The following is a 24,261-nucleotide window of genomic DNA, read 5'->3' on the forward strand; positions in this document are numbered from 1 at the left end:
CCACTCCTTGAGGGGGGGCTTGGGCTGGGGGTAGTTTGGTTGGTTCTGCCCAGTGCGATGCCAAACCACAGCCACAAGCACGTTCCCCGCCACCAGTCTTTCGGCCTGCCAAGCCACTGCGGCCAACACGACCACCACCACCAGTCTTTCGGCCTGCTAAGCCGCAGCTTCTAGCAAGGCCACCTCCACCTGCACCGCTGCTAGCACAAGTCCACGTCCAAGGCTAGCGCCGAGTCCACGCCCAAGGCTAGCGCCGAGTCCACGCCCAAGGCTAGCGCCGAGTCCACGTCCAAGGCTAGCGCCGAGTACACGTCCAAGGCTAGCACCAATGCCTGCACCAGGCCACGCTCCAACGCCGGCACCCGCCAAGCTCCAACGCCGGCACCACGCCAAGCTCCAACGCCGGCACCACGCTAAGCTCCAACGCCGGCACCACGCCAAGCTCCAAAGCCGGTTCCACACCAAGTTCCAACGCCGGCACACCACGCCAAGCTCCAACGCCGGCACCACGCTAAGCTCCAACGCCTGCTCCACGCCAAGCTCCAACGCCGGCTCCACGCCAAGCTCTAACGCCGGCTCCACACCAGATACCAGTGTCTGCATTACGCCAAGCTCCAGTGCCTGCTACAGTGCCTGCACCACACCGAGCTCCAGTGCCTGCACCACGCCGAGCTCCAGTGCCTGCACTACGCCAAGCTCCAGCGCCGCCAGCCATGATGACGACGCATCCGCCTCCTTGTCGGCCACGGATGTGGCCACTACGTGGTTGTCCGCCACGCCAAGGGCGCCGACCTTTTCGTCGGCCGCGGATGTGGCCCTTCTCGGATCGTCCACCTCGTCAGGTGCAGCGGGCCTCTACGCGTCGCCGCCACCTGACTCTGCCCCAGTGGACACCACCATGTCCCCCTCCCGCCCTCCCATGACTTTCGATCATTGTTGCTTTTGTGGACATTTGGAATATGTTCTTAACGGAGGGGCTCTGTCACCCCTGTAAGATTATGTTTTGGTTTTTGCCATGTTTGGTCAGGTTATGTTTAGTTTTTTGGACATTTAGTTCTGTCTTGGCACTTCCTGGTTTGTTTTCGTCTCCATGACAACTCATTAGTTTTTCACCTATCATGTCACGCCCTTGTCCTCAGTTTTCACACCTGCTTGTAATTATCATTGGTATTATTTAAACCGGTAGTTGCCAAGTGTTCAGTCTGGCATCTTCACACACACTACCCATGCTGTTCCTACCTTCATGCCTTCATTAACAGTTCCTTGTCATGTAAGTTTTTGTTTATAGTTCATAGTCAATTGCCTTTGTGCTAAGTATTTTATGTCCATTATTCATGCCATCGAGCAAGTGTTTTTGTTTCCCGTTTGTGTTTCATAGCTTAGATTATTTTCCGCCATTAAGCACGTCCTTGTTTTCCCTGTTTTGTATTATAGTGTATAAATAAATTTATAGATGTACTCACAATTCACGCCTACCTCGTGCTAACTTCCCTCTGCGTCGTGGAAACAATCCTCGTCCAAGTCACAGTTTGACAGAAACTGGTAATGGAATCCCGGGTATTTTGAATAACCTCTCTAATATCGCTAAAATATTTTTGAAATCAAATCGTGGAGGCATCACAGAGATATCTATAAAATAATGTTGCCTTTCCTCCTACTTCCATGAAAAATAAGCAGTGTGGAACTTGCTCCGTTTGTGCCGATTTTGCCGTGAGGGACGTCTGCCGATGATCCAGAGCTGTGCGGTGCGACAAATTTACTCGCAAATGCGGCTAAAAATAGACTGCCTTGGCAAAAAAAAACTGTCGCGCATCCAAATTTGATCAAAATAGAGTACATTTCATTTGCAAATCATTTTCAAACCATATTCAGTGAATATGATACAAACACAAGATATTTGATGTTCAAACTGATAAACTTTTTTTTTTGCAAATAATCATTAACTTTGGAATTTGAATCCAGCAACACGTGACAAAGAAGTTAGGAAAGGTGGCACTTAAGACTGATAAAGTTGAGGAATGCTCATCAAACACTTATTTGGAACATCCCACAGGTGTGCAGGCTTATTGGTAACAGGTGGGTGCCATGATTGGGTATAAAAACAACCTCCCAAAAAATGCTCAGTCTTTCAAACGAAAGGATGGGGCGAGGTACACCCCTTTGTCCACAACTGCGTGAGCGAATAGTCAAACAGTTTCAGAACGTTTCTCAAAGTGCAATTGCAAGAAATTTAGGGATTTCAACATCTACGGTCCATAATATCATCAAAAGGTTCAGAGAATCTGGAGAAATCACCGTGACCTTTGATCCCTCAGACGGCACTGTATAAAAAAAAAACGACATCAATCTCTAAAGGATATCCCCACATGGGCTCAGGCACACTTCAGAAAACCACTGTCACTAAATACAGTTCGTCGCTACATCTGTAAGTGCAAGTTAAAGCTCTACTATGCAAAGCGACGGCCACTAATCAACAACATCCAGAAACGCCGCCGGCTTCTCTAGGCCCGAGATCATCTAAGATGGACTGATGCAAAGTGGAAAAGTGTTCTGTGGTCTGACGAGTCCACATTTAAAATTGTTTTTGGGAATATTCGACATTGTGTCATCCGGACCAAAGGGGAAGCCAACCATGCAGACTGTTATCGACGCAAAGTTCAAAAGCCAGCATCTGTGATGGTATGGGGGTGCATTAGTGCCCAAGGCATGGGTAACTTACACATCTGTGAAGGCACCATTAATGCTGAAAAGTACATACAGGTTTTGGAACAACATATGCTGCCATTTAAGCGCCGTCTTTTTCATGGACGCTCCTGCTTATTTCAGCAAGACAATGCCAAGCCACATTCAGTACGTGTTACAACAGCGTGGTTTTGTAAAAAAAGAGTGTGGGTACTTTCCTGGCCCGCCTGCAGTCCAGACCTGTCTCCCATCGAAAATCTGTGGCGCATTATGAAGCGTTAAATACGACAGCGGAGACCCCGGACTGTTGAACCACTGAAGATATACATAAAACAAAAATGGGAAAGAATTCCACTTTCAAAGCTTTAACAATTAGTTTCCTCAGTTCCCAAACTTTTATTGAATGTTGTTAAAAGAAAATGTGATGTAACACAGTGGTGAACATGCCCTTTCCCAACTACTTTGGCACGTGTTGCAGCCATGAAATTCCAAGTTCATTATTATTTGCAAAAAAAAAAAAGGTTACGATTTTGAACATCAAATATCTTGTCTTTGTAGTGCAGTCAATTGAATATGGGTTGAAAAGGATTTGCAAATCATTGTATTCCGTTTATATTTACATCTAACACAATTTCCCAACTCATATGGAAACGGGGTTTGTAGTATATAGTTCTAACTTCAATCTGTCATGTAAAATTGATATGTAAGCGCTCAAAACCACAACATGGCTGACAGCGGGGAAACGCAGTCTAAGTAGAGGCACGTAAATAAGACCGCTTAGAAAACGGTGAATTCTGAAGAGACGGTCAGAAAGTATCTTGAAAACAGTGTAAAACACAAATTATGCAAAATATTGCTAAAAAAAAAAAAAAAAACACTATTACATGTTATGTAGACCACAAGGAAGTGTTTTAGATGTAGAAAAGTTTGCAGTAGTTTGCAGATTTTTTAATTTGAATGAACAATTATGTATACACTTGTATGTATGAGTCCGTCTCTCAAATTGACTAGTGGTTGAGAAGTGTTATCACACCGAAAACAATTTGTATTTGTATTTTAAAGGGAGATGCCATAATGTATTCAGTATTTGTGGTAAAAGCATTATGATATGTCAGATTTTTACTAGTATATTAAAAAATATGTTACAATAGGAGTCAATATTAACCAAAATGGGCAAAGGGGCTAAGTGCATAGTAAAATATTTTCTCCTATTTCAGAAACAGCTTTATTTGCCAAGTATATTCAACACACAAAGTATTTGACTTTGTAGGTTGTGCTCGCTTAAACATTAACGATTATCGGGCTATACTTTTAGACTTAAAATCCTTTAATTTTCTCAAAAATCGACAGTGCACTTAAACCTTGTGAGCTTAATGTGTGTATTAATTCTAGTTGTGCAAAGCAACCTCAAAGCAATTTTATTTGGTACATGGTGTGATGATAAATGTGACCAGTAGGTAGCAGTCACACATAAGATACTGTATATGACCAAATGAACAACAGGTTCAGTTCATCCATCCATTTCCTACCGCTTGTCCCTTACAGGGTTGCGGGGTGGTGCTGGAGCCTATCCCAGCTGCCCACGAGCGGAAAGCGGGGTACACCCTGGACAAGTCGCCACCTCATCAGGTTCAATCAATCAATCAATCAATGTTTACTTATATAGCCCTAAATCACTAGTGTCTCAAAGGGCTGCACAAACCACTACGACATCCTCGGTAGGCCCACATAAGGGCAAGGAAAACTCACACCCAGTGGGACGTCGGTGACAATAATGACCCAGTGGGACGTCGGTGACAATGATGACTATGAGAACCTTGGAGAGGAGGAAAGCAATGGATGTCGAGCGGGTCTAACATGATACTCTGAAAGTTCAATCCATAATGGATCCAACACAGTCGCGAGAGTCCAGTCCAAAGCGGATCCAACACAGCAGCGAGAGTCCCGTGCACAGCGGAGCCAGCAGGAAACCATCCCAAGCGGAGGCGGATCAGCAGCGCAGAGATGTCCCCAACCGATACACAAGCAGTTCAGTTTCAGCTTATTTCGAACATGCATACGTTACTATGTAATATATCACATATTTCCGGTTGTTCCATTACAGCACATCCGAAAAGGAGTAGGAAGAAGCTGAGCTTATTTTATCCTACCCCTTTCCATACCATAGCAATTTTATCCCATTTACTTGTTCTCTGTAACAGAACAGTGAATAAATACATAATATACCATAATAAATTAACAAACATTAATACATAAATAATCTTTATCTCAAAAAAAAAAAGGTTCAAGATATTCATCATAATTATGGTTTTGTGTACTTTGGCAATACTTCTAGCTTGAACTATCTCTTAAACTAAATCATATTGGTGCTTTGTTTGATTTATTTGGTTAATCTATTAAATAATTTAATTCCACATACAGATATGCTAAAGGTTTTAAGTGTTGTACAAGCATACAAACGTTTTAAATTAGATTTCCATCTAATCTGTTGGGAAGGGGTTTGGAGGGTCAAATATTTCCCCTCTTTTTTGAGAAGAATTGTTGTACATTCTTGGGTAGCAGGTTATAGTATGCTCTGTACATAATTTTAGCTGTTTGCAAGTGCATCAAATCGTTGAATTTCAATATATGTGATTCAATAAATAAAGGGATTGTGTGTTCTTTATATCCAACATTATGTATTGTTCTATTTGATCTTTTTTGTAATACTGTTAGTGAATGACGCACACATTTGTAGTTGTTCCCCATATTTCTACACAATAACTCAGACATGGTAACACTAGCGAGCATTTGGTCAAGAAAATATTTTGCTTTATTCATTTTTGAAGTGTTTCTTGCTACTTTAAGTTGTATATTTTTTACCAGTTAATTTTATCATCAATTATTAAACCCAAAAAAGTGTTTTCTTTTAACCTTTCAATATCTATCTACTCCGTATATTTGTATTTGTGTTTGACTTTCCCTCCTACTGTTACCAAATAGCATTATTTTAGTATTACTGAGATTCAAAGATAGTCTGTTTTTGTCAAACCATCCTTTTAATTTGTTCATTTCTTCTGTTATTTTTTTTGAGCTTATGTGTTCTCTCCTGAACAAAACACAGGTGTATCATCTGCAAATAATACTAAGTTTAAATCCATTGTAACTTTACAAATTTGTTTTTAAAAGATTGAACAATTTTGGTCCAAGTATTGATCCCAGAGGTATGCCCCAAAATATTTTCAGCTCTGTAGAAGTGTGTTCGCCTACCTTCACGCATTGCTTCCTGTTGGTTAAGTAGCTTCTAACCCAGTTCAAGACCAACCCTCTGATTCCATACCTTTCTAATTTGCTTATTAAGATACTGTGATTCATTGTGTCAAATGCTTTTGTTAAAGCCATGAACACTGCAGCAGCACATGTTTTGCGATCTATTCCATTGGTGATCCCTTCCGTTATTTCGATTAATGCCATTGATGTTTAAATGTTGGCTCTGTATCCGTATTGGTTGTCTGTGAGTGTTTTGTTTTTATTTATGAATGTGTCTAATCTGTTGTCAATAATTTTAGAAAATTGTGGAAGTAGAGAAACAGGTCTGTAGTTTGTAAAAAGGTGTTTGTCACCAGTGTTATAAATTGGTACGACTTTTGATGATATATGTTAAAGGTTCTGAAATCTCTTCAATAAGCTTTTTTATTGTTCCCATATCAATACCGCCTAAGCTGCTATCAAGAACATGTGTGGCTGTGCCTGGATGCATGCAATTGCTTTTGCTGCCAATTACTTTTTTTCTGATGAAATAAACCAAATTAAAGGCTATATATAGTTCCAAACATACTCCAGCTCATAAACGTACAATAAATCATGTTTTTATTTTATGAAAGTATAATTTAGTAGCCCTATTTGATGCATCCTGCAGCTACATTCCTGCAGTATTTTGTGAACAGCAGGCACTCTAACATGCACCCGATGGCGCAATAAAGTAAAACAATACACATAACTACCAAAAAAGTAACTTAATACCCTCATTCTGCCTAAATCTTTTTAGCTTTGGACCAACAGTCACAGAAAAATGATGACTTGTGGAAAATATGTCAACCATGGTGGCTGCCTCAAATGTATTCGTAATCACTGTATGTAGGCTGACCATATTCTGAAATCCCAAAAAGAGCACACCTATGCGTGCCAAGGCAGGCAGCTTGACAAGGCCGGGACTCGGTGAAAATTTGCCAATGATACTTGAACTTGCTTTATAAATAATATATTTATTTAAATAAGGCATTTTTATCCTCTGTTGACAGCAGAGTTGGCGCTAGGAATTTTCAAAATGGGGTCCATCATCAAGTCATAAAACTGGGGTACCACAGTAAATTTTTGGGGTCCCACTTTTTTGTAAGCGTTTTGAAAACAATGATAAACGAATGCATTTTCCTGTTATATCTCACATTATATACTGTGTTTTGGAAAAAGGTTGTCATAAAAATTACTTAATTCATTAAAAGAAATAATATGAAAAGAAGACAAATGTGTATGCATATGTAAATGTATTCAGTTATAAACATTCATTCACTTTCTTCTTTCCTTCATGGATCTAAACTTTACCGCTGCTGGTAGTTTTTTCTATGTTTTTATTTAATAAGTTGTAGGTGTATTTATTTATTAAAAGTGTGGGCACCCTTCTTCTAACTGATTATTGATTATTATTATTGATTATTTTCCCATATTTGTACACAATGACGTAGACTGGGTAACACTGGCGAGCAGTGGTAAATATTGAGTGATTTTTGGTCCAGAACATATACTTAATTCATTATTGACATATTTCTTGCCACATTATGTTGTATATTTTTAATGAGATTTCCAGTTCATGTCCTCATCTATTACTACACTAAATGTCCGTCTATTTGTGTCAGTTTCTTACTTTCTCCTCTACTGTTACCGCATTGCATTGTTGTAGTCTTACGGAGATCAAAAATAGTCTGATTTTGTCAAACCATCTCTTTAATTGTTGTTTTTTTCTGTTATTATATGCATTAGCGTTTGCATGTTCTCTCCTGTACAAAACAGACATTGTGTTGTGTGTTTACTTTGCACAAGATGCTGTAATTGGTGGCTCCCATTGGTGAAGGTGAACTTTCACTTCCCATACTTGTCTTTTGGGTTGTGGGGAAAGCTATGTAAAAGCTTTCCACAGTTCTCGCGGGTGGAGCAGCCACATGCTGCATATTAAAGCATGTATACCTGTCAATCAATCAATCAATCAAAGTTTGCTTATATAGCCCTTAACCACAAATGTCTCAAAGGGCTGCACAAGCCACAATGACAACATCGGCTCAGATCTTACATCAGGGCAAGAAAAAACTCAACCCAAGAGGAACAACGAGAAAACCTTGGAAGGGACCACAGATGTGGGGATCCCCCCTGGGTGACTGGCGCAAAGGAGGCCGAGCGGATAAGGTTAATAATGTGAGCTTCCAGTACAGGGGGGACGGCGTGGCGAAGTTGGTAGAGTGGCTGTGCCAGCAATCTGAGGGTCACTGGTTCAATCCCCACCTTCTACCATCCTAGTCACGTCCATTGTGTCCTTGGGCAAGACACTTCACCCTTGCTCCTGATGGGTCCTGGTGAGCGCCTTGCATGGCAGCTCCCACCGTCAGTGTGTGAATGTGTGTGTGAATGGGCGAATGTGGAAATACTGTCAAAGCGCTTTGGGCTCCATAAAAAGGGGTAGAAAAGCGCTATACAAGTACAACCCATTTACCATTTACCATTGTGGGTCCAGCAGGGGGTCTTTTTGCATGTAGACACGTTCTGGCGCAGAGACGTCACTGACTGATGCATTAGAAAAACTAAAGAGTAAGCGCTGCAAACACGTTGCATCAGCTCAAAGTTAGTAGCAGTCATGGCACGCTATAGTCACGTGATTGCCTTTTGACCAATCATAGAGGGGATGCCTGAAACCAAGTTGGCCATACGCTCTTTACACAATTCTGAGACATACAGGATGACTCCTTTTGACGTCATCGGATTATCCAAATATAGTTTACCCAAAGTGCTTTGGATAGTCAATAAGCTTCTTGTTGTGAGGCATTCATCCTTCACTGTTGCCATTTCTAATATAAATGGGTTGTACTTGTATAGCGCTTTTCTACCCTGGACTGAAAGATGCGTGTACGTTGGACCACCTCGCTAGCATGTGAAAACTTTGCCGGCTATGCAGCGGAGTATAGTACCAGCGGGGACCGTCAAAGGAAGATACGTAAGCCATTGAGACATTGGTGATTTAGGGCTATATAAATAAACATTGATTGATTGATTAACGGAATACAATGATTTGCAAATCCTTTTCAACCCATATTCAATTGAATGCGCTACAAAGACAAGATATTTGATCTTCAAACTCATAAACTTGTTTTTTTTTGGCAAATAATAAATAACTTTCATGGCTGCAACACGTGCCAAAGTAGTTGGGAAACGGCATGTTCACCACTGTATTACATCACCTTTTCTTTTAACAACACTTAATAAACGTTTGGGAACTAAGGAAACTATTTGTTGAAATTTTGAAAGTTGAATTCTTTCCCATTCTTGTTTTATGTAGAGTGTCAGTCGTTCAACAGTCCGGGGTCTCCGTTGTCGTATTTTACGCTTCATAATGCGCCACACATTTTCAATGGGAGACAGGTCTGGACAGCAGGCGGGCCAGGAAAGTACCTGCACTCTTTTTTTATGAAGCCACGCTGTTGTAACACGTGCTGAATGTGTCTTGGCATTGTCTTGCTGAAATAAGCAGGGGCGTCCATGAAAAAGACGGCGCTTAGATGGGAGCATATGCTGTTCCAAAACCTGTATGTACCTTTCAGCATTAATGGTGCCTTCACAGATGTGTAAGTTACCCATGCCTTGGGCACTAATGCACCCCCATACCATCACAGATGCTGGCTTTTGAACTTTGCGTCGATACCAGTCTGGATGGTTGACTTCCCCTTTGGTCCGGATGACACGATGTCGAATATTTCCATAAAACAATTTGAAATGTGGACTCGTCAGATCACCGAAAACTTTTCCACTTTGCATCAGTCCATCTTAGATGATCTCGGGCCCAGAGAAGCCGGCGGGGTTTCTGGATGTTGTTGATAAATGGCCTTCGCTTTGCATAGTAGAGCTTTATCTTGCACTACTGTATTTAGTGAAACTGGTTTTTTGAGGTGTGCCTGAGCCCATGTGGTGATATTCTGTAGAGATTGATGTCGGTTTTATTATACAGTGCCGTCTGAGGGATCGGAGGTCACGGTCATTCAATGTTGGTTTCCGGCCATGCCGCTTACGTGAGGGGTGATTTCTCCAGATTCTCTGAACTTTTTGATGATATTACGGACCGGTATGTTCAAATCCCTAAATTTCCTGCAATTGCACTTTGAGAAACGTTGTTCTTAAACTGTTTGATTATTTGCTCTTGCAGTTGTGGACAAAGGGGTGTACCTCGCCCCATCCTTTCTTGGGAAATACTGAGCATTTTTTGGGAAGCTGTTTGTATACCCAATCATGGCACCCACCTTTTCTCAATTAGCCTGAACACCTGTGGGATGTTCCAAATAAGTGTTTGATGAGCATTCCTAAACTTTATCAGTATTTATTGCCAGGTTTCCCAACTTCTTTGTCAGATGCTGCTGGCATCAAATTCTAAAGTTAATGATTATTTGCACAAAAAAAATGTTTATCAGTTTGAACATCAAACATGTTGTCTTTGTAGCATATTCAACTGAATATGGGTTGAAAATTATTTGCAAATCATTGTATTCCGTTTATATTTACATCTAACACAATTTCCCAACTCATATGGAAACGGGCTTTGTATATACAGCCTTTTTAAAGGAAATAATATCATAGCAAATTTTGCAAATTATGTGACGACATCATGGTGATTATGCCCCTAACCACGTGATCACTGGCACAGGTATCTTGGCAAAGTAGGGGAAACCCTTTAGTTCCAGAGTTATTTCACAGAGTTCATCAGATTGATAGCCTGAGGGAAGAAACTGTTCTTATGAGTGATTGTATTGGTGTGCTGTAATTTGTAACACCTGCTGAAGGGGAGGAGTTTGAACAGTTTGTGCAGTGAATTATATTTATATAGCGCTTTTTCTCTAGTGACTCAAAGCGCTTTACATTGTGAAACCCAATACCTAAGTTACATTTAAACCAGTGTGGGTGGCACGGGGAGCAGGTGGGTAAAATGTTTTGCTCAAGGACACAACGGCAGTGACTACAGTTTGGAAACGAGGATCAAACCTGGAATCCTCAAATTTACGGCATGGCCCCTCTACCAACCAAGCTATACCATTGGTGAAGTTGTGAGGGCTTAAAGGGTTGAACTATGCTTGCAATTTAAAGCATACCAAAAAGCCGAGAGACATCTAGTAGCTCAAGTTAAACCTAAGTTAAGGTACTCTTAAATCGAGGTAGAACAGTAGTAGTAGTTCACTTCGAACATGCTTACAAAGTCACATTAAAATACTGTACATATTCTGTCATTATTCAAAACTCAACTGTAGTAACTAAAAATAGTTACTAGAGTTGGGTTTTGAATAATTATTGGTATGTATTCAGTGATGTTTACCTTTTTTTCCGCACACTCTTCCTCAGTAGGTTCCTCACAGTTCTCTGCTCCACCAGGATCAGGATTATGGATTGTACGCTGAATAGATGACGTGATAGACAGTTGCCTTTGGAGGCGAAGCACCTCCATCTGAGACTGCCTGAGAAGCTTTTCCAATTCTCGTCCGTTCAAAGGGACTGGGGAACCCTATTCAGACACATGCATAGGGGATACTGTAAAAGCAAACTACTGCAATGCAACACACTGACAAATCAGTTGCTGTGACTGTAGTTATAGTTAAGTTTGTTTATATTTTCTTAAGTTTTTTGATTTTGTTACTTTTGTTCTATGAGTATATTTTCATATACCAGTTATTACTCTGGTTTTCTGCTCTATCATTTCCTGTTTGCCAGATCACAGGGATTCTGGCAAGGGGCAGTACCAGGACGCACACTTGCTTGGGATCTGTAATTAGGCCTAATTGTGTTATCTAGAAGTTAGTGCAGGTTTATTTCACAGCATTTGGCAAAAACGCTATAGGAACTCTCGTCTTACTCTGAGGCCATCGTCATTCTTGTTGATTTCGAACCCCCTAGTAAGGTATCCTGCATTTCTATATACTTGACAGTTGTCTCAGTTTTGCCTCCTGTTGCTGTCCTTGCTACTTAGTCTCATTTTGGTATTTTTTTTTCCTGTTGTCTTCAGTAATGGACTTTGTTAAATATTTTGAGATACCACTTACACCTCTCCATGAGTCTAAAATAGTGTGTTCTCTTGATGGGCAGCCCTAGCTAATATTATGCATCAGACTGTGGACCTTACTTAAATTCTGGAATGCAATCACCATGATAAGATCAGATTTTTTTTTTATACCATCTTGGTCAAAATCAGTCATTTTGGGTATCCCCTGGCTTAAGATTCACAACCCTCTGTATCGATTGATCCAAGCCTGTTTCAACTAATATGGTGCGTTTCCGCCGCCGCCACAGCCAGCTAATGTCTGTTGCGTAATCATTGATTGGTCATCTGTTTCTATTGAATATCATGACCTAATTAGATTTGTCAGTAAAGTGTGTCTCTTGTCGCTCCGCCTCATCACCCCTTTGACTGTTCCTTTGACTTACTTACCGGGGCGTCTTTGCATACAGCACATATGTTATTACGTTCTTACATGAATGTTCAATGCTTAAAGTGGAACAGAACTTTTTTTTTTCTATTATTTGCCTATCATTCGCAATCTATATGCAAGATTTGCACAAATATATATACTTTATGCACTGTAACTAGTAAATAAATGTGAGCAAATGTCTGCTTACAATGGAGTAAATAAAAGTTGCTCTATTCTGCCTGTAAGCACTTAAAAAACCCCACAAACATTTCCTTCAAAGTTTTTTAAACACATAAGTATGTATGTAATGTAGCAACAGACATATTCATAATAACATGTAATATGTATATATTTGACTCATTTTAAACATTCCTTGGCGCATTAACAGACAGATCTTTTAAGGTCAACCTTGGACATGTTTCTTTTAAAAAGGTCCCTTTCAATCATGAGATTCCTCAAGGATGAATTTTGTATCCAGTCATATTCTCCCTTTACATGTTGTCACCAGGATACATTTTTAATAAATATAAAATTTCATTAAATTTTTTTGCAGATGATGTGCAGATTTATTTACCATTTAATACTAAAGCTGACTCGCCTGAAAAAGTACTTCAGTGTCTACAAGAAGTAAAAGACTGGATGTCCATTAATTTTCTTAATTTGAATGACAAAAAGTAAACACTTTGGGGGCCTTATACATCACAAACCACATCACATGCACAGGTGGGTCAGGGTTCGGGGGTACGGCACAATCCTCTTTGCCTCCTCGACCGGCACAGGCTCCTAGGAATGCGGTTTGGTGGCCTGTCATTCTGTACAGGGACCTCGCTGAGGGTGTGAGGGTGAGGCGTGCTCTGTCTAAGGGTGGAGTCTTGCGTGTGGTTGAGATCACAGTGGCCAGTGGGTTGGGTTCCATCTCTTTTGGGAAGGGAGTGGGACCCTAAGGTAAGCGCAGTTGGGGCATTGAATGGAATGGCCGGATGGAGTTGTTGTGTCCGGGATGGCCTTGGTTGTCATTGTGGTTGTGGTGTTGTTTAGTGTACTCAGGGGATGACTCAGAGGATGGTTGTACACAGGTTAACTGTACACAGTCTTAGTCATTTTTTTTATAGTAAAACTGGGGTAGGTAGGCTTTCTTGGCTGAGGAGTCATCGGGATGTTGTTCTGGCTTTATGGCGGCCACGGTGTTTGTATTTGTTTGGATGTGTTAGTCATCTTTTTGACGTTTTTTTTTTTTTTTTATGTGGATTGGGTGGTCGGTTGTTTTTGCTTCCAGTTTGTGTGGTGTTGCGTGGGTTTCGCTTCTTCCTGGGCGGGGTTTGTGCCCGTCTGTTCCGGCCTCGCAATGTGGGGTTTGTGTCAGGGCAGCGCAGCCCTCTTGTTTGGTGTGGCTGCTGTGGCTTTGTTGGTGGTGTGTTTGTGCAGGTTAAAATTGGGGGTTGGGAGTGGAGTTGATGCCTCTTGTTCGCGTGTTAGCGTTTGGGCTGACAGGTGGACTGTCGCTGGTTGGTCTCCATGGCCTTGTCGGCATGTGGTCGTCGGTCGCGGTTTTTTGGTCGTTTTGATTTCATTGGATGGTGCTGGTTGTTTTGGTATTGATACCGTTGTTTCTGCTGTCGTTTGTCTCTGGTGTGGACGACCGTGGCTGAGGGAGTGACCGCTGTTGTGGATTGTGGCGGACTTGCTGGCTTCCTTTTTTTTCTTGTTGTCGTGTTGGTTGGTTTGTTTGGTACCGGCCCTAACACTCTGACGTGGCGTTTTTCGTGCCCGATGTCATGCCGTCCTATGAGTGTGGGCTTTTCGGGAGTTGTCCCTAGAGAAGGAGGCACGCGGCCAGTCCTGTGGGAGCAGGGGAATGGATGGGCTGGTTCCCTGTGGACGGTAGGCTGGATCGCTGGATCGCTGCTCTGCCGGCTTACGTATGGATTTGTTTATTTACAGTATATATGTGTGCGTGTATGCATGTAATTATTATATATAGAAGCGGTAGAAAATGGATGGATGGATATATATATATGTATATATATATATATATATATATATATATATACACACACACATACATATACACACACAGTATATACACACCTCTATCATATTTTTTTGACTATAAAGACCGAAAATCTTTTAATTTTCTCAAAAATCGACAGTGCACCTTATAACCTGGTGCACCTAATGTAAGGATACATTTTGGTTGTGCTTACCGCCCTGAAGCTATTCTAAATGGGGTAATGATAAGTGTGACCAGTAGATAGCAGTCACACATAAGAGATATGTGTAGATTGCAAGATGACGCCAGTAAACAACACCAAAACTTTAAATGTTTAATAGAGATAATGGAACATAACACACAGTGCCAAAAAATTGGTCAAAATGTTTTAGTACAACTATGGTAAACTATGAAGCCGGACAGCTTGCTAGATTGTTGGTGCATTATGGTTACTGTAGTCAGACATACTGTGCTTCAACATACGAGTATTATTAGGGTGTCAGAAAGGTTCCCAAACTCTGTGGTACCTTAAGAGACTGTTATGAGCCGTCCACCTTAAGAGCGCAAGGCATTGTGGGGCGCGCTCATTCCTTCTAACCAAAACAGAGCACAGAGCGGTGAATGCCCGTCATTTACATTTGCTGCCTGTATATATATATATACAACTTGTAATATTGTACAGCACTGCGGTGCCTGGTGTGTCATTGACGAACGTAAGTTCATTATATAGTTAAGAATTCTAATGTACACGTTTAAGTACCTGTTTGACTTCTCTGCATTTGTTTGTTTCCGACGCTAGTTGAAGGTAATCCATTACTTACGTTGGAGTTGTTTGGCGTGCAGCGTGCCTTGTTTACAGCGTCTATACAATGTATTTCATGTACCATTTCTTTATCTCTTTAAAGGGAGCATTTTCGGACATGTTGTGCCTTTGTACATGTAAGCGAGCACCTTATCCTGCACGGCAGGTCACAAGCACCACGTTTACGTGCCTTCTGTAGCGTACAGTGACACCTTGTGGTCTAGTTAAGACATTTAAGTTCAGTTAAATCTTGGGATGATGTTATTTGAGTGTTTGGTTTGATGCTATACTGTAGTGTGTATGGCATGGCTTACTGTTTACTGGTGAAGCTAATGTGTACTAAATGCCAATTATTACCGGTATATGCTATATTGTGTATCCATGATATATTATTGCACAAAAGTGATATGTACTATTACTACGTAGGCTATGGTATTCTACACTAATTGGTTATGATGTTCTTATCTGTTTACTGCAGAACCACCAATACTTACCAGTGTTGTACCATTCAGCCAATCCAATGTAACCTGCCATGCCTGTCAACCTGCCTATTAAACAAGTAAACTGCCATATGCCAAATGAACTGCCCGGTCCATTGTGTCCTGACCGACGCCCTGGGGGCAAATGAGACTACCTTTATAGAACCATACAGTCCTTTATAACTCTCCACAACATAGGGTGTGCGTAAAAGGACCGCAAAATGACACCTATTTGAAGTACGTTATCTGCCGTTTTGTTTTGCAATATTACGCAAAAAACAACTTTTCTTACTTTCTGGTACCTGCTACCGTGTATTTGGGATCTGCATGAGTCCTGAAAATTTGCACACCTCCGCCATCGTAGTCGATAATCTTCTTTTTCCTCTATCTTCTTCTTTCAGCCATCCTCCGCTGTTTCCATTTTCAATATAAAGTAGCATAAAGTTTTCACTTTTATCTGTAAGTAGACTGGCTATGGAAGCGCACTAGAGATTTATGGTCGGACTGTGTTTCAAGGGACACATTTCCGGCCTCGTTGTTGCACTAGTAAGCTACTGATGAGGAGTTGCTGCTACGTAATAAATTAAAGTTAAGTCTGAATGTCATTTCAACAGTTCGCTTCATGTTTTGACGCATGTTCGACTCCCTTCCTTGCAAGCTACACCGGTACAACAAATATGACGGGGAGAAGAAGCTGTCGAAGGTGAGCCATGTAAATAAAACTGCACACAAAACGGCGCATCCTGAAGCGACGGCCAGATAGCGACTTGAAGATGGTCTGTAAAACATAATCTATGCAACATTTTGATCAAATAACCACCAATACATGTGGTTATTACAAGGAAGTGTTTTAAATGTTGAAAACATTCATATTATGACCCATTAATGTGCCTTAATCTGGTGTGCATGTATTATGAAAATAGACCTGAATAGACCCGCTCATCAGCAGTGCGCCTTATAATCCGGTGCGTCTAGCGAGCGATTAACGTTTTTAACCTTATAATAATGACATCCTGTTACTAGTTCGAAAATAGCTAGCAGAAATGCACAAAGATACGGAGACCCTATAGAAACCTCATATCCAAAGCCCTGGCAAGTCATTATCCGGACAAGACAAGACAATTTTACCTTCAGTCGCCAAGAGACAACATAATTGGATCAAACGCTGTTGGCGCCTTTGTTGCACGTAGAGAGGAGGAGCTTCACGTCCATGTTTACATTAGAGTTGAGTGCATTACTAACGTAAAATGTAGATTGTTACTTGAACTGCTTTACAACGATGGAATACAAGCTCAGCAGAAACAAAAATGGTAGCGATTTTCATCAAAACATGTCAAGTATTTTCTTATACCAAACACGTGCCTCACAATAATAACGCTACGCTGACCACCAAAACATTGAAAATCATAAATGCTATTTTGTTATTCTGTGATATTTCTACCTACATAAAAGCATTCTGGCAGATGGAAATTAAGTGTATTGTAATAGCAGTGCCGATACGAAAGAGGAATACTGTCTTTGAACAATCTCAACATTTACTTCGCTACCACTGAGACTAGGTTTAATACTGCAGGCAAGCCTGGCACTGCCCTCTGAAGACCGCATCGGTTAATTACAGTTGATTGATAATCCGCAATGACAGAATGTTAAACAGGCTAAATATTACATTTTAAAAATAAGTAGGTAGAGAAGGTTAAAACATTGTCATGCAGAGATATGAATGTACAATATGTTAACTACAGAATATGGGATTGTTTAGGTAGAAAAAATATCACCTAACATCTTTGACAATAACAACAGAATCGCAACAATCCACGCTTTGTGTTATTAATCTTTGGGTGTGCCACGATTCGATTCAATATCGATTCTTGGGGTCATGATTAGATTATAAATCGATTTTTTCGATTCAACGCGATTCTCAATTCAAAAACGATATTATCCGATTCAAAACGATTCTCTATTCATTCAATACATAGGATTTCAGCAGGATCTACCCCAGTCTGCTGACATGGAAGCAGAGTAGTAGATTTTTTTTTTTAAGTTTTTATAATTGTAAAGGACAATGTTTGATCAACTGATTGCAATAATGTACATTTGTTGTAACTATTGAATGAACCAAAAATATGACTTATTTTATCTTTGTGAAAATATTGGACACAGTGAGTTGTCAAGCTGATGAGATGTGATGCAAGTGTAAGCCATTGTGACACTATTGTTCTTTTTTTTATTTTTATAAATGTCTAATGATAATGTCAATGAGGGATTTTTAATCACTGATTTGCTAAAATTATAATTAATTATGATACTGTTGTTGATAATATTCATTTTTGTTTCACTACTTTTGGTTTGTTCAGTGTTGTGTTTGTGTCTCCTCAATTGCTCTGTTTATTGCAGTTCTGAGTGTTGTTGGGTTAAGTTTGGTTTTGGAATTGGATTGCATTGTTATGGTATTGCTGTGTATTGTTTTCTTGGATTGATAAAAAAATTAATGTACCTCCATACTATCACAGATGCTGGCTTTTGAACTTTGCGTCGATAACAGTCTGGATGGTTGGCTTCCCCCTTGGTCCGGATGACACGATGTTGAATATTTTCAAAAACAATTTGAAATGTGGACTCGTCAGACCACAGAACACTTTTCCACTTTGCATCAGTCCATCTTAGATGATCTCGAGCCCAGAGAATCTGGCGGCGTTTCTGGATGTTGTTGATAAATGGCTTTTGCTTTGCATAGTAGAGCTTTAACTTGCACTTACAGATGTAGCGACAAATTGTATTTAGTGACAGTGGCTTTCTGAAGCGTTCCTGAGCCCATGTGGTGATATCCTTTAGAGATTGATGTCGGTATTTGATACAGTGCTGTCTGATGGATCGAAGGTCATGGTCATTCAGTGTTGGTTTCCGGCCATGTCGGTTTCGTGGAGTGATTTCTCCAGATTCTCTGAACCTTTTGATGATATTATGGACCGTGGGTTCACAGAGTGTGGCGCATATTAGTAAGAATGTTAAAGTTGTTTATATCACAACAGTCAGTGTAAAAGGTATGGATGTTGACCAAGTATGCATTGCAATCTCGTATGAGAAGCAGCAAAATAAATGTGTCCTTCCGGCACGCAGATATCATGGTGTAATAGCGGGCGCGATGACATGTTGTAGAGCACTGGACCCCATCCACCGGGCCGCGGCCGTTGAGTAATTTTTTATTAAATTTGTTTACATCACACAAAGTTTTTAACTGCATGCCATTGATAAGCGCAGGAGTGAGACAAGGTTTTAAATTAATTAGCGCCCCGGCGGCTATTCAAGGAAATACGGTATATAAAATGTACTTAATATTTTGAGTAAAATTATGTTCCTGCCGATGAAAAACAAGTAGACTTTACTTAATCTGTTTATATATATATAACTTAAAACTTGGATGTAATTAAGTAACTGTTACTTAATATCTTCACAACTGTTATGTTATATGGTAAGTAGAATTTACTTGATACTGGCAAGTGAGTGTTATTTGATATTGCAGCATTAAATTTTACTTAAATCATTTGCGTGCAAATACTTAAAATAATTTTTTCAAGTAAATCTTATGAGTTGTTTTTTTCAGTGTAATAAAACACTTACTGTACACTGTCTGCTCTCACTAGGATGCTGAGTGTTAGGTTGTTGATATATTCCCGTTTATAAGAACAATGACTCATTGTCCTCGCAAAGGGTTAAACAAAAAAGGGTGGGTGCAAACCAGCTTTTTTTTCAAAATGTCTTTATCGCCATTTCCATTTGTGAGTCTAAATTGGCTTTTAAAGTGTATTAACTTCTCAGTTTATGTTTATGCCCTTTTGGTCCCACTATGGGCTGGACTCTCACTGTTATGTCTGATCCACTATGGACAGGACTCTCCCTATTATGTTAGATCCACTATGGACTGGACTTTCACAATATTATGCTAGACCCACTCAACATCCATTGTATCGGTCTCATCTAGAGGGGAATGGGTCACCCACATCTGCTGTCCTCTCCAAGGTTTTGCTGTCATCCCAATGGGTTGAGTTTTTTCTTGCCCTGATGTGGGATCTGAACCGAGGATGTAGTTGTGGCTTGTGCAGCCCTTTGAGACACTTGTGATTTAGGGCTATATAAATAAATATTGATTGATTGATGTCCACATCAATTTACTATAAAACTGAGAGGTATGATTTATAATCTTGAATTTACTTTTACGAGCTCAGAAGCAAGAAAGCAGCCAACCAGCCCATAATGTCAGCACCATATAGAAGTTGCCTGATCAATGTGCCGTTAATTATAGGTCCTTAATGTTAGCGCGAATAAAATCCATATCGCTAATACTCAGTTAATGTTTAGATCCTGAAATGTAAATGGAGTATTTTGTCATGTAGGCAAGAAAACGTGTGGTGAGAGCTCCCAATTCACCTTATTCCTTCGTCATATTTAGTTAACTTTAAACCTGTAATGTCGACACTGTTTTAATCGATAACTTTGCCTAACATCATTCGTTGCAAAATCAGTAACTCGAAGAGCACTTAATTGTCGAATACAGCTCAGATGGCAGCCAAACGTGCTGCAACTAAGCTGGCTACATTTACAGCTAGCAACCCCTTGAAAGCGGCTAACCATTTTATCTAGATGGACAAAAAGTGCAGTTACGTCTCATGCCATATCGTGGCACCTTGCAAAATGTTTACATTTGTTTTTAATTTTTTTTATCTCTTATGACCATGAAGTGCAATCTTGCCAAATGTTCTTCTTTTCTTGTATTCATTTTATTTCATTTCTACCATTTTACTTTGTTTATAATGCTTTTGTTGGTTCTATATGCATATTACATTTCTACTTGAGGTCCATGAAACAGTGTTTTTATCTACAATAATGTTTCTTCTACAACCTGTGCACAACCATCCTGAGTGCATTAAAAAACACCACAACCACAATGACAACTGCGGCCTTCCCGGTCACAATAACTCCATTTAGCCATTCCACTCACCGCCCCGTCCACGCCTATCTGAGGGTCCCCCACTCTCTCCTCAACAAAGACAGAACCCACCCCACTGCCCCTGAACACGATCTCAACCAGGTGCAGGACTCAGCCCTACGGCCTTGTATTGACTACAACCTACTTAATGCCATCACAGTGACACCAAGGTGGTGGGCAAGTACGCATACAGAGAGGTAATACAGCTGTGCTCATAGTTCAGTTCCCACAACCTCCACCACATTGTGGACCAAACCTGTGAAGTCAATCAATTTCAGGAAGGCTGGCAAACAGGGCACGGCACCACTAATCATCAATGCAACTGCCGTAAAGAAGGTCAGCAGTGTGAACTACAACCTCGAACTCCTAGTTTATTAATTTATTAAGTTTACTGTTTATGTTAACATGCGTCTTCTCCTTGTCATCCTTATTGTAACGGTAGTTCTTTGGTGACAGATATAATTTAGAACATAACATTGTCCCGATGCCAACATTTTGGTAGCAGTACCAAAATCTATTTCAATACTTCTCAATACTTTTTAAAATAAAAGGGATAATGAAAAAAAATCATATTTGGTGTAATTTTAACAAAAAGCTTACGATACATTAAACATATGGTTCTTATTGCACTCAAAAAAAGTATTTAGAGGAATAAAATAAAAAGTAATAGGCATTAATCACAATGGGCTTTTCTTGTTCCACTCAAATAATTGATTTTATATATTACATATAGCCTGCTATAATCTAGGATTAGATTAGAATAGAATAAAAAGCTTTACTGGCATTGTATTAAATAATTCATGGTTTATGTTTGCCACTCTTGGTCTGTGCTTTCAGACGAATAAAATCATTGGTAAATACAAAAAAAATACACTATGCTAAAAATACACAGATGAGACATGTAGCAGGTAAAACATACATTGTTAAAGATAAGACACAAATGTTATTAATTTGTTACAAAATTCTGTCATTTCACTTGTATTAGTTTGCGCTACGTGGGCGGTTTGGACTCCACTAATATTTAGCATCAAGCCAAGCAGCTGTGTGTACGTTTACGATATGTGCACAGTAGGGGGACCTAGTTAACCACATTACCTTTAACCCTTGAGTCAACTTAATTCAAAACTACAGGAAGCCCCCTAAGCGAGAAAAACTGGTTGCGCTCAAAAAAGTGTTATAATTTTAAAAACATTTATTTTCAACTTTCAACACTTTAAAATGTTCACTAACTTTAGACCAATCCATATATATGAAGTTTCTATACGGTATATTTTGTAATGTTTCTTTTTGTTGTATGCTCTTTTTGTAAAAAAAAAAAAACTAAACAAAACATTTCCAAAAGTGAGTTGCAAAGTGGAATACTTTGGATGAGGTAATTAAAGCATTTGATTATACAAAAAAAACAACATAATGACACTGATGTTGATGCATAATAATTATTTTTGGAACTAGACAGTTGCGAAAAACGGTCGCGCTCAAAAAGGTGTTATAAGTAAGTCATATATACATTTTCCACGCTCCATTAAGCATTGCGTCTTCGTAGCTTGCCAAAGTCATACTACAACATTTTGACAGATTTTTGAGCGCCGTGTGTAATGTTCTATATTCTCAATGAAACATCAACATTTTGGTGGTACTTCCTAGCGTCATTTATTTAACGGGTGTCAGGTTGCAGTACACACGTACATCTCAGAGTATAAAGAGAGTATTGCCAACTCAGTTTCTAGCGAGCTCCTCAATGATTAATCATAAGGCACTCACGTGACTGAATACAGGGTGCCAAGGCTGCTACCAACTTTGAGCTGATGCTATGTGTTTGCGACGCTTCCTCATTAGTTTTTCGATGTGTATAAATGCCTTGTTGTGCATCATGGGGCTGCTTTACCAACAAGAATTGTGGAAAGCTTCTTACACTGCTTTCTAAACAACCCGCGAAGAACACAAGCACTGGATGTTAAGGTTCTCTATCAACACCGATTACAGCCTCTTCAGCAGGGTAAACCCAAAAATATACAACAAAGTGGCAACAAATATGTCTATAATGAATAAAGAACAATATGTTTGGATTCACTCCATATTTTTTATTGTTCGCTAGTGTTACAATATCTCAGTTTTTTTGCAGAAATATGGGGAAATAACTCCATGAGTGCACTTTTTTACTTACCATGTTATAAAAAAGAAAAATCTGTTACAATAGTACATAATGAGTGATACATACAGTAATTACAAATTCATTGGAGGCAGCCACCACAGTTGACCTACTTCACACAAAGATCACAATTTCTCCATGATTTTGGGTCCAAAGCTAATAAAGATTTTGGAAAAATTAGTGTACTTATTATTTTTAGTTTAAAAAAAAAAATAAAAGTTAAAGTACCAAGTGTACCTAGTGTGGCGAAATTATTCTCTGCATTTGACCCATCTTTGGGTGGCTTGGCCCGGGAATCATTTTTAATGATTTAACCCCCAATACCAACTCCTAGATTCTGAGTGTTAAACAAGGAGGTAATGGGTCCCATTTTTAGAGTCTTTGGTATACTCACGACCTACCGATCTTTAGGGCGGACACTCTAACCACAAGCCCACTAGTTTGAACATTTATTATTTTACATTTATAGCGCCGCCAGGTAAGTGTCGGAGTACAAAACCTGTGAAGTCATAATCATAGCTGGTAGCACCTGCTGGTCACCAAACACTGCATGAATGTAGCAGCAGAGTGCGTCAAAAATGGCCGTATATTTATACTTTCACAAAAGAAAAGCATGTTTTATTGTAAGTTTATGTGCTGCAGTACGTTTAGGCCGACGTATTATTTTAGTTAATTTTGTCACAAGAACTAACATCAAAACGACAGCAATTGCATGCATTGCCGCAGATGTCCTTGATAGCTGCCTTTGCGCCTTTTATTTTGTTTGCCATACTCTCTTTATAAAGGACTCTGATATCTCTTATGTGTGACTGCCATCTACTGGTCATCGGTAAGCACAACCAGAATTAATACTTTAACAGGGGCACCAGGTTTTAAAGTGGAAAAACAAGTTGCCTCTACATTGAAGCTATTATCATATACAGCACATCTGACTTACAACACCAAAACACTTCCATAGTTTGCCGATAAGTAGATTTGATAGATAGTAGACAGTAAGATAGTGCTTTATTGATTCCTCGACCACAAATTAAAATGTATTGATCAATTGATCAAAATAGTGTTAATCTCTCAGAGATTGCTGAGCCATTTTGAGAGATAATGAGGAAGACAGTCCCGTGATCGCGTGATGTCGCACTAGGAACCACAGAGCCCTTCCCCATCAACAACAATGCTAATCAAACAGACTTTGTGAGAGCCAACAATGATTACTTTTGGAAAAATTATGATCCATGACCTTATAAGTTTGAGGCCGAACACAAAGAGGATGAGCAATACGTTTTAGAAGCTGAGTGATGGATGCAGTTTCATTGTGACACTAAAGCATTCCAGCACAGTGGAAGAGGAGTTAGTGCATGTGCCTCACAATACGAAGGTCCTAAATTGTCCTGGGTTCAGTCCCGGGCTCGGGATCTTTCTGTGTGGAGTTTGCATGTTCTCCCCGTGCCTGGGTGGGTTCCCTTCGGGTACTCCGCTTCCTCCCACCGCCAAA

General features: G+C 40.0%; 1 protein-coding gene across 10 annotated transcripts in view; it reads right to left on the reverse strand.

Moving 5' to 3' along the window:
- Window positions 1–24,261, reverse strand: part of LOC133551493 (RIMS-binding protein 2) — a 142,443-nt gene that overhangs the window by 99,187 nt on the left and 18,995 nt on the right. For all 10 annotated transcript variants that reach the window (XM_061898254.1, XM_061898250.1, XM_061898251.1 and 7 more), the window contains exon 4: window positions 11,282–11,467. In XM_061898254.1, coding sequence (XP_061754238.1) covers window positions 11,282–11,467 — 186 coding nt within the window. The remainder of the gene's footprint in view (window positions 1–11,281; window positions 11,468–24,261) is intronic.

Source organism: Nerophis ophidion, linkage group LG04 (assembly GCF_033978795.1).
Source record: "Nerophis ophidion isolate RoL-2023_Sa linkage group LG04, RoL_Noph_v1.0, whole genome shotgun sequence".
NCBI lineage: Eukaryota > Metazoa > Chordata > Actinopteri > Syngnathiformes > Syngnathidae > Nerophis > Nerophis ophidion.